Source organism: Uranotaenia lowii, chromosome 1, assembly GCF_029784155.1.
Source record: "Uranotaenia lowii strain MFRU-FL chromosome 1, ASM2978415v1, whole genome shotgun sequence".
NCBI classification, from domain to species: Eukaryota; Metazoa; Arthropoda; class Insecta; order Diptera; family Culicidae; genus Uranotaenia; species Uranotaenia lowii.
This window is the reverse complement of record NC_073691.1, coordinates 187,549,361-187,561,483: the sequence shown is the minus strand read 5'-3', so window position 1 is coordinate 187,561,483 and position 12,123 is coordinate 187,549,361. Positions and strand designations below refer to the sequence as shown.

Sequence of the window (12,123 nt, the reverse complement as noted above, 5' to 3'; positions counted from 1 at the left end):
CCCGTTTTCATGGAACCAGAAAAACAACAACAATGACACATAAAAACATAAGCAAAAAGGCGCTTATGAAAGGAATTTGGTCCTCATTGTTTGTTTGGATAGGTTCCGCAAATTGTTGTATCGTGTGGGGGGTGATGCGGTAAACCCATCAAGTCTTTAAAGGATTTGATCGAATTAGGGTTTCCCGTTGCGCTGGCTGGCGAAAATTGTGAAAAGTCATCCCTCGGAGGAGGAAAGTTGTTTAAATAGTGCACATTGATTAATATATAGTTTTCTTGTGCTAAAAGACTTTTATCTCCAAAACTAAACTGCACGGAAATTTTATGCAGAATGCTGTTAAAAATATGGACTTCATAAACAATGTTTTTTCTTTGTATTTTTCCCTTTGAGTAAGAACATTCAACTGAAATTTTTCAAGCGCGTCATAGTTCAAGCGCATTCACCCTAATCTAAATTCACTACCGAAGTATAGTTTATTTACCTATTTCTAGCAATCAGGATTGCTAAAGGGAGTCCCACATCAAATTGCATAACAGCAAAAACGCTGTAAAAAAACTAAATAACCGATTCTTTTCAAACTTTGAAGCAATAAACTTAAAACCATATGTGATCTTTTAATATTTTTACTTAGTTTTACTTCAATACCATATTTATACAACTGAACATTAGGCCCAACTCTACTCAAAAGATTTTGTACAACATCTAAAAGCAGCATCTTCTATACAGAAAATAATTTTTTCTACATTTCTTTCTCTCATCGAATTCTTTGAGATGCTCAGTAAGTGTTTTTTGATTCGGCCTCCGGTAGAAAGACCCTCTGATGTCCTTCCGGTGGATAAAGACAGAATTAGCTTAGGAGGTGCAAATTTGTTTGTTATGCTTTGGCTTTTCGATGAAAAAAAAAACTGAATTGGCTTAGGAAGCGCCGATTTTTAAGGCATTCCGATGAGAAAAGATGGATTAGCTTAGGAAGCGCAGATTTTTAAGGCATCTATTGCTGATTGATTTGATTTGGCCTTCCGGTGAAAAAAGAGATATTGGCTTAGGAAACGCAGATTTTAAGGTTGCTGCTGCTGACTGTTTGTTTTGATATGGCCTCCCAGTGAAAAAAAAGACGGAATCAGCTTTAAAAGCGCATCTGCTGATTGATTTGATTTGGCCTTCCGATGCAAAATTACGGATTGGCTTAGGAAGCGCAAATTTTAAGGTTGCTGCTGCTGATTGTTTGTATGGATCTGGTCTTCCGGTAGAAAAAAATATGGAATTTGCTTAGGAAGCGCAAATTTTTAAGGCTGCAGCTGATTGTTTGTTTTAAATTGGCCTTCTGGTGGAAAAAGATGGAATTGGCATTGGAAGCGCAGATTTCAGGCCAGCTTCTGCTATTTGTTTTTAATCTAGAATTGTAGAATTTAGATGGATTCTCCCTCAAAATTGTAACTTTCTTCCCGTAGCTCGAAACCACATTTTGTCTTCGACAGAATTATTCGGTTGTGGTTTCAAAAGAAGAAAGAAAATAATACTAAATAGCTGTTTCGATAATCATTTAATGTATGTAGCTTTGTGCAGTGCTTGCTTGAAAAAAAACTTCTTTTAATAGAAAAAAGGTAGGTATTGATTTTCTGTATTTCCTTGAAAATTGTTTGTTTTAGAATAACCCTTTTATTTTTAAGAACTTTTCAAGCATATTATTTATCGATTAAGATCATCTTAACACAAATACATTTTAACATTTAACATTTTCGAGAAATGTGACAGAACGCTGAATTTAGACCGTCAAGAAGGAACTGATAATAATCAACAGTGTTAGTAGTTAGTAACATAATCATCACTATTAGATTTTTTAATTCTTAAAGAATTGTTTGCCACCCAGTAAATCGTCGTCACACTTCGGGAGCCTAAAGAATTCGAGTTATAAGATCAATTATATGGTTATTAAGGGGTATTAAATTGTAACATTCTACCTTCGCCTCAAAACTACAGTGTCGGACAATAGAATAGGACCACAGCTCAATCTAAAACAGAAAGTGACAAAACTTTGAGAAAAAAAATTTCCATTTAAGTGCATCAAACCATTTACAAATTGTAAATTCCATTCTTCGAAGAAATTAAAATCATCCTTAGTTGAAACAATTGTCCTTTATTTGAAAATGCGTTTTAAGTATACTTACTGACTAAAATACCGCGACATAAAAAAGACCCGCTTTAGAATTCATGGTAAAAAAAAAAGGAAATTCATACCGTGATCGATTTGCAGTGTTAGTACTTGGTGGTATAACCCTTATTACGTATCACTTCTGGCACCCGGTTCGGCATCGACTCCACCAGCTTTTGGCACGTTCTCACCGGGATAGCGTACCACACCGCCTGGATTCTCTCCCACAGCTGCTGCTTGTATTTTGATTTTTCGGTGTACACCTTACGTTTAACTATTTCCCATAGGTTCTCTATGAGATTGAGATCGGGGGACTGTGCTGGCCACTCCATAACGTCTACCTTATTATCCTGGAACCACTTTTTAACCGTTTTAGCGGTATGTTTGGGGTCGTTGTCCTGCTGGAACTGCCGCGTAGAGATGCTGGTCCATAATCCGGTCGATCCAATACAAGGGACCCACCCCGTACCAAGAAAAGCACCCCCACACCATGATGCTACCTCCTCAATGTTTGAATGTTTTATTTGTATACTGGGGCATATACGCACAGCCGAGTGGACGATGGACCCAACTCTTTCCGTCCGAGCCGATGAGGTTCACTTTGGTCTCATCCGACCATAGCACATTTCTCCATAGTTTCTGCTTTTCCGGACCGACCCAATCGAAGGGGTCCTTCAAACTTCAGCCGCGCCTTCAAGTGCTTCGGCGTCAGCATCGGCACCTTCCGGGGACTTTTTCCTCCTAGTCCCTTCTCCGCCAACCGTCACTGAACCGTCCAGGAACTTACAGATAAGTTCAGCTCGTCTCTGATCTGCTTGGACGCTTTGAAAGAGTCCTTTTACGAGACCCGCTTGATTGCCGAATCGTCCTTCGGCGTCGTTTAGCGGGGGCGGCCAGTCAGTTCCCGTTTGCCGGTGCTATGAAGCGCGTTGAAAACGAAAATTTTCGACCTTGCTAAGTAGTCGGCAATCTTGCGTTGGCTTTTGCCAGCCTTGTACAGATTCCGGATAATCGCTCGCTGGACCTCCGGGCGGTGCTGTGGCCGACTCATCGCTTTTTCACTGAAAACAGAGTAGGAGGAAGGAAATCTTCATTTTTTGTTTGTTTTCATGATTAAACATGATTAATTTTATGGGAAATACTTACCAGGACACGAAAATGGACAAACAACACCTTTTCTTCAAATCTAGAGCGCTGAAAATGCCGGAACAGCCGAACCGTTGAGCTGGTCTTATTTCATGACGCGACTTTTTTCACTGACAGCTTTTTGGTCGAGTAGAAAAAACGGGTTGCTTTGATTGCAACAAACGTACAGTATACAAAGATGGCATACGACAATGAGTGCTTGTCGCTAGGTATCGCATATTATTATATTTGAATTGGCAGTTTAAAGGTGATTTGAATATTTTGCATTATTTTAAAAAATATCGACATCAATTCCTTTTTGCCAAAAAATGCAAAATTGTACTTTTTGGAAATGATGATGATCAGCCAAAATTTAGGAAAAAAAATCTCATTTTTTTTTGGGAAAATCCTGAAAAAAAAGTTGTTTTAAGGAGTGTATTCGAAAAAATGCAGAACCTATTTGAAGGACAGTTTTCCACATATCGTTAACAATTTATCTCCTTGATCCCTCCGGTAAATACTTGTTAACGAGAAGTTTCTGGTTGGAAACCTGCCAAGTGACCGCTAAAGAGTTCGTTTTGCTGTCCATTACGATTTTTTTTTCGAAATATCTCTCCACTAGCTGTCCAAATATTTTGCGCACGATTTGACCACCGTATTTTGTTTATTTCACCGGTGGGCAGTTTTTCTACCATGAAGGAATGAGATCAGGCCTGTTGATTAGTCAGCTGGACGAACCAGCCTTAAAAACAGTCTCAAGATCTCAAAAACCACTTGACAGATTGTCACCAAATTTTGTACACTTACACATAACATTACTAGATAGCTTCACTAAAAATTTCGTTTCAGTGTTGATTTTTTTTGCGTCTGTACTCCTTAGACACCCGATCTTTTTTTCGTGAATAGTGCGTTGTATAGAAGAGTGTCTGTGTCCAAATTTCAAAGATGTCGATTTTTACTTTTTATTAGTCCCAAAAAAAGACACTGTGAAGACAATACTACATATTATGTCCAAAAACAAAGAAATAATTGGGTAGAGGATTTTTTTTCAAGTGATGCAGATAGTTCGATTTCTCGCATTTTTTACATAGAAAAATACTGTTTGCTTAGGCAACACGATTATCTATGCCTTTTAGATTTTTTGCTTAAAAATCCCAACATTTAAGTGTTTACACGATTTTGTACCATTTATAAGTATTTCTGGGTTTTAATTTTTTTTTCTACCCACTTCCGTCATGTTTCAACACCGATTTTCAAAAGATGGATTTGACGTTTGTTCCGGCCCTATTTTTTTTTAAACGAACACAAACACATGCAGGATCTCAATGAAACTTGACGTTTCCTCGAAGAGATTCCTTTTTTCTTAACTCTAAGCGTACATCTTTCGAGGATACGATGGCTAGCATCTTATAAATGCTAAAACCACCAACCCACAGGAAGTGTACTATGTATGCCGTGGCCGGGATTCGATCTCATGCCTGCTGGCTTAGAAGACTTGAAGGCTATCCTCTACGCCACGGGCTGTGGCTCGATTCGGAGTGTAATCTATGAAGTTTCGAATTTAATCGCAAAAATAATGAGTTTTTAAATTAATAAATAACAGCTTTATGAAAAAAGAAATCTAATCGCAGTGGATTTCCGTGAAGCTGGAATTTTAACAAAGTGAGGTTAATTTTGCTCAAATAAACCAAATATTCATTTTTCGATTATGATGCAGACTTTCGAACAATTTAGTATTTTGGCAAAAAGTTTCATGTATGTATCTATTTCGATATTCGTTTTCTTGAATTGTTGGTACACTGCGTGCGATTTTGAAGGCATCTTCAATTATATCGGACGCAATTTCAACCATAAGAAAATGACACTACATAAAAAGAAAAAAAGGGTATTCTTAACAATTATTCAGATCATTTGGGATTTAAAATTAAATTTTGGTATCAGTTATTAAAAATGTGAATTCTAACCTTTTTAAGCGATTTTTCGTCATTTGGACCAAAATGTGGGATAATTTGTGTAAGGAAGTTTTTGGCCGTTCTATGTGTTCTTTAAAGATTTTTATCGAAATTTTAATACATAAAAAAATACGTTTCCTGATTTTCTTAGCGTTATTTCGTGATTTGAAACAAAATTTGAATCATTCTATAAAAAAAAAATTTCATTCTAAGCTATTTGAACCGAAATATGGAGTAATTTTCTAAAAAAATGGGTTTCTTGCCTTTTTAAGCATGTTTTGCAATATGAATTGAAATATGAGATTCTTTTTTTTTTAATGCATTTTCTAAGCGTAGTTTTGCATTTCGGACCGAAATTTGGCTTAAATTTTTTTACGTTTCTTACGATTTGAAGCGACTAATGGAATTTTTGTTTTAAAATGCATTGCTTGGCCATTCATAGCTTTTTTTGCGATTTTGGTGGTTACATCTATTTCTCACTTGGAGAGATAAGGGCATAATGGCCACCTTAAGGAGAACGCTTATTTAACCAAAGAAACCAGCTATATGATGTGAGTTACATTACATCACTGTTTCGTTTCCAGACACTAAGAAGTCTAGTTGGTGTCTGGCTGAAACTTGAAAAAGTAGATAAAAGCGCAATGCATTTCAAAATTTTTTGTCGAAAGCTGAAAATTGGTCACTATATAGGGACATAATGAGAACCTCCCTTGGGGCAGTATAAGCACCAATAATCGAGGCATGATGAGCATTTTCTGCCGTAGTATCTAGCAGTGAATTAAACTCGATGAAGTCATATCAATTATAGAGCAACAGCTTGACAGATTTCATCTGACGAGTTGACCTAGTGGTATGGAGTCGGAAAGGTAACGAGGAGCACTCGAGTTTGATTCCTGGTCGAGGGGATTTTTTTGTTTACCATCCATGATTGGTTATTTTGAATGTTGCATTATACGGCTAGTCGCATCATCCATCAAGCCTTTAAAGTTGCTTTCAAACGAATTTAATTTTGTCATAAAAATAACCAGGCTTTCGATAAATTAACCAATCAATGCTACCTTTGGACAAAAAAACTTCACCATCTGGAGAGTCAAAAGAACTTTCAGAAATCAAAACATATTTCCAGATTGATTTTCACAAAAGTTTTCAAAAACTCTATTGAATATAAACCAATTTCCTTTTTAACACAAAGAGGCGCTTTTTGTTCGTTTAAGGGGTTCGGTAGATGGATGAATCATCCTAATCAAGTTGTATTATCTAGCATGCGAAACAATCAATCCATATCTTTTAAATTCATTTTTATGCAAAAGTTGACAAAAAAAAAAACTTTTTCCACCCAATCATTTCATACTCAACAAAAATTATTCTCGTTGGTTTAATGTAATTTGAGTCATTCAAATTATCATCTAGTTAAAGATTTTTTTTACTTGTTTTTGAAAATCAACCCCTTGTTTTTGAGATCACAGTTTACTGCTTCCTTTTATTGGGATTCATCTACATAAGCTTGATAAGCCTGATTTGAGCCCCAATAAAATAAAGATGAATCATAACTTTCAAAATTGAAGCTGACCAAATTGAAATGCGGAGCAAAAATATGTAAATCGTTCGATTTTAACGAACTGTTGGAAGTTGTGAAAAGTCGATCCAAACTATGCCATAAAAAAACTTCCATTTGTCAGTTTACATTAACATACCACACATTACATGATTGAAATCAGCAAACTTAAAGTACCTACGTATGTTGTAGATATGCACAGCACATGCACCCGATATGCAATACCTGCCCGAGCGAACAGTTTGTGCACCGGAAATCTGCAGTATCTGGAGGAATCCTGTCCATTGACTCACCTGCAACCAGACTCCAGCAGACTATAGATCGTCCCAAAGAGGAGTACGCTGCGGCCATAAATTTTCAACACTACCCGGAGCATTTGCCAGGGTTTGCCATCGTGCTCTTCGTCGGCGTCGTTGGACTTTGGCTGGCAATTTTCCGATGCCGGCGTCGTCTTTCTAGTAGGATGCACTTGAATTTGCCTCAGCCACTCTTCCTCGAACCGGGTCCCGATCTGGTGGCTCCGATGCCCATCCAAAGGCCGATAGATATCGTCCACAACAATTTGCCGCCGAAGTCCGGTGCGAAGTAGTTCCCAGAGCCACCTGCAGCCACAAAACGGGAAAATTACACAGACAGAACATTTCAATACCGGGAGAAAATTGCTTTCAGAAAGTTGCTGCCACTTTGTTGGGCTCCTAGGAAATCTAAACTTAACCGGGGATGATGGCACCTTTTAAGTTTTGGCAGTGATTAGGTAGTTACAAAGTTGGCAAATTAGGCTTTTTGATTCCAGTCCCACAGTCATGAACTTCCACCTACATTGTTTGACTCGAATTTCAATCTTCTAAAAAGGGTCACGCTCGAGTCCCAAGACAACTAAACAGCAAGGTACATTCGCGAAAATTGCTTGCTTACTTACCAGAAAAAGTACTTTCCGAAGATGTTGGCCTTCGCGTAGGGATGCTCCGGGCGCGCAGTGTTAGTCCTAGTTGAGTACATTGGAATACGGATTTCAAAGTGGATGGCGGTGATACATTGCCCCGATGCTGCTTCTAGAAGCTGTTTAAAGTTTACGTGATTCGTTGGAAGAAGTTAACCTGCCAATTTCTGCCCTTTTCCCGTTTATCTCTCGAAATAAGCAACCAAAACCAACTGCAAGACATTGAAAAACCATTCGAAACCGATTGGGATGGTTTGTTAGATTGCTTTCTGTTTTGACGATAAGGGGTTGAAGTGATGGTCAATGTTCCAATTATCATTTATTTCACGTAGCTTGAAGAAAACCACTTGAAACGAAGAAAAGAAAATGTTGAGTCCATAAGGCTGGAGCAAATATCAATTTCTTCTTTCGTCACCCCCCCCTTTCGAAATTTTTAAAAATTACGAAGGGGTGAGTAAATAAAGTTTGGAGTATTTTATGTAAATTTCGAAAAAAATCAAATATCCGAAAGATTACAAGACCAAAGAACACATTGTGGAAGAGATGAGAGTTATTTCACTTTTGTATTCTTAATTTGAATGATTTTTTCGATTGTTTACGAGTAATTGTTTACTTGATTCATAGGTTTGTGCAATGATCTAGTATGCAATTTTGTTGCACACAAGCTCTCGTGCAATTTATTTCAATTTATTTGTTTTTTGCATTTTTTTTATATTCCTCCCCTCGCGATGTTCCAACTCCGAGAGACAAAAGAAGGATATGAAATTTGTTCCGGCCTAATTAACACGGGCAGTTCTGTTAATCTATTTTTGTTTTAGTAGCTGAAATGAAATAATACGTTTTTACTAAGTTTTGCCAATTATTTTAATCGGACGAAATAACTTTTTTCTATCATAGTAAATAAGCATACACAATTGTTCACACATGTGTCAGACAATTTTTCGGATACATCAGTCGGATTAGATTTAGGGGTGCCTCAAAGCGCTCGAAGTTTCTATTTTTTTACCCTTAAAAACGCTTAAGAGGACAAAACGGAACTCGGAAAAATCGCATTATGATTTTGATGCCAAATGCCTAAGAAATGCATAAAACGTTAAGATCTGGTGTTATTTCGAAAAAAAATATTGGACAAAAAAACGACTTTCTGGGACTTATCCGGTTTTCCGGTGTTCCGTCTCATAATGTTTTAGTAGTTTTCCTACTTTTGGTTCCAATAGTTTATTGGACAATATTTTAATTTTTAAAAATATTATTAAAATATATTATTATAAATTCGTTGAAATCAACTTGGATGGGACATCAATTTGACGTACTCAGAAAAAATATTAGTTTCACCTGTAATTTTAAATTTTCTAAAAACAAAAGGGGTAACACGCAACAAAATTTGTTTTTAAAGAAAAATCTAATAAAAACGTATGAAAATTTTTTGTTTTGGATAAATTTGTGATGTCATAAAGGCCATTACGCCTAAAAACAACAATTACAGTAAATTTTTGTTCTCCTAAAACTAATTTCTACTTTTTTTATCATAAGGATGCTGCATACATTTACATTTACATTTTTTTTTCATTCCATACTTCCCGAGACACAAGCAGTGATGTCAATTGAATTTATTGCTTTTCAATGCCAAAAGACATACCCCTGGTAAACAGCTAATAACTTTCTTACATAATAAGATACGAAGTTTTAGTCTTAGACAAGCGGAAAATTTCCTTTAGAGAATTTATAAATTGGCCGAAAAACCTGTAGAAGGCTCGGTTCCACAGAAGAAACGAAAATGAAACTGATTTTTCAGTACAAAATATTTATTTTTTCCATACAAACCTAAATGTTCAAATTTACTCATGTAAACGTTACTTAAAAATTCTGCAAAAAATCATGGATGAGTTTTGAACCAAAACGAAGCTTTTTAAACCCCAGGGTTTGAGAAATTCAAAAATGACCCCAAATCGACTCAGTCTAATAGGACACCCTTTATTTATCTACGGGTTCACGCGTATTGCCGTTATTGTTGAACCATAGTAACTTGTAAAAGTTACTGTCAAATACGGCGAGATGCTAAATATTTTCAAAATGATAATTTAAGAAACACAAAAAGGGATCAATTTTCCCCATTCTTCCCTGCACTTCAAGATCTCCTTAAACTGTAGTTTTTATTTGATCCAAAGAACTTTTGTGTTTAAGATGGCTATTCATCTGCCTCCACCAAGGAATCCAAAAATCGTTATCCCCGGATAAAATTTGCCCAACACCCGTGAGAGAGATTTGCAACCTCAAGTACACTGACACTTTACTAGAACATATCAATATCAATTTTGCTGTCGACAAGTTGTGACCTTTTAAAGTTTTAGACAGAGTGATGGAAATATGGGTAGTTAGAACCTGCATTAGATGCCATTGCTGAAGTGGCAACCTTGCGTTCAGGATAAGTTCTCGCTCACGCACGAGAAACAATTTCTCACTATTTTGCATGAAGCTAAAGGCGCAGAGAGTCAGAATGGACGAAAACAGCTAGAAAAAGAATACTCTGCAGAGATGCCAACTGTTTTTTAAGTCTGGAAGATTAAAAAAAACCTCTAAAAAAGTCTGGATAGCAAATTTTGAAAGTGGCGACCCTATTTGTTTGGTCGCCAGATGTTGAAGAAAGTCTTGTCTTTTATCGGAATCATATTGCAGATGTCGCTATCATTGTCTGGGACCATACCTGCTCTTCTTAATTCTCTGTTTCCCATGTAATTATACCATGATCAATTCGAATTTCCATACTTTTGTAGAACAATTTACGTTCAAATCCAAAAGCCTGGAATTGTTTGGAAGAAATCTGAAAAGTCTGGAAACCTTAACAAAATTGTTTCGAAAGGCCAAAAAGTATGGAAGATCCAGACAATATCTGGAAGGTTGACATCACTGCTCCTTTTTACGTTTCTTCCAGGGGAAGGCAACTTAGTTCTTCTTATGAGCAAGAATTTTTTTTTCTACTTTTCTATACATCGGGAGAGACGTTTATCAGAATAAAAGCAATCGAAAGATTCCTTTTAATTCAACCACAGTAAAAAAAAAAAAGTTCATATACCGGTGTTTCGATAGCAACTTACTACCTTCTTCAGTGAGCGTTTTCGATTGAAGAAGGTAGTAAGTTGCTATCGAAATACCGGAATGTGAACTTTTCATTTACCGTGGTTGAATTAAAAGGAATCTTTCGATTGCTTTGATTCAGTTGAATCATTCAACCAAGTAGGCTCACAACACAACAGAGAGAGGCGTTTATGGTGTTTTCCTCCAAAGCAGTGCGGAGTTGAAAACGTCAAAATTTCAACCAATGCGGAACCAGAATGATTGTTGCGTTAGTGTGTAATCTTTCATAATTCTCCAGGATTTGACATTTAGTCCGGTTCCTGACAGCAAAATGTCAGATTTTTTATGAGCCCACAAAATCGTGGGCAAGGTCTTTTGATACACTAGGTTCTCCGACTTTCACAGTAAGTAGGCGAGGAGTGAGCGGGGCTCTCAATGAGTTTGTTTATTTTTTGCTCAGCTTTTCGGTGGTTTGTTGGTAAACAAACTTCACGAGTTCCGCATAGTTGCATAGCCTACATAGCCAAAATGGCTGAATCGGGAATTCGATATTCGGTAACACCTGCTGAATATATACACGCCTTGACCGTGGGTCCGTTATTTTGATGGTTGTCAAATTCAATGACAAAGGATAGGGATGCCATTCCCCTGGTTTCTTCTATTGGGATTGGGCCTGCTAAAAAGAATAAAGCCTGCTCTTTACTCTTACATAGATTTCCATAAGAATGACAGCTAATCGGAGTGAAATTGGAGTGAAGGCTATTTCTCTCTCTGTTTAACACACGAGAAATCGTATACCGGGACTGCGAGCGCGCCCATCGCCCATTGTTCACTTCCAGTAGTTTCGTCAGAGAAAATTATCTAAACTAGAACTGTCAGAGAGAAAATAATTTAGATCGAGTGAGTATTTCGATCGTCATTGGAAATGGATGCAAAGCTATTGATTTCTCATATTTATCGCAAACAAGTGATAAACCAGTTATCGTTAACAGTACTACTCGATTTGGTTTTCTTACTCCATGGAGATGAAATTGAACGGTTTGAAGACATTTTGAGGCGTTTAGACATATTCCAACATTAGTGATTTTCTTTAGGTCAAAACCGTATTAGAAATGAGCTATCCCGTGACAAACATGATTTTTTAAGAGAAATGAACAAGTCATGTTGTAGGAGTCGGTAAGCTCCAAGCCTGTTGATGTAAAGAGTTCCAATCAATTTCCTAGCTTCTGGTTGACTTATAGTTTTTTCGTTTATTGGCAGTGGCAACCTAGTTATCCACGAGTTTTGCCCTAACTGCTCAAGGAATATTTAAATAAGGTAGTGT

At 36.9% G+C, this 12,123-nt stretch overlaps 1 protein-coding gene across 1 annotated transcript in view; it reads right to left on the bottom strand.

The window, feature by feature from the left end:
* The window catches only part of LOC129738225 (probable multidrug resistance-associated protein lethal(2)03659), a 33,754-nt gene extending 25,884 nt beyond the window's left edge, over positions 1-7,870 (bottom strand). Inside the window, exons 1-2 of the mRNA XM_055729415.1 lie at positions 7,704-7,870; positions 7,078-7,386 (exon numbers count right to left, since the gene is read on the bottom strand). Of these exons, the coding sequence (XP_055585390.1) occupies positions 7,078-7,386; positions 7,704-7,783 (389 nt within the window). The 5' untranslated portion in view covers positions 7,784-7,870. The remainder of the gene's footprint in view (positions 1-7,077; positions 7,387-7,703) is intronic.
* Between the last annotated feature and the right edge of the window lie 4,253 nt (positions 7,871-12,123).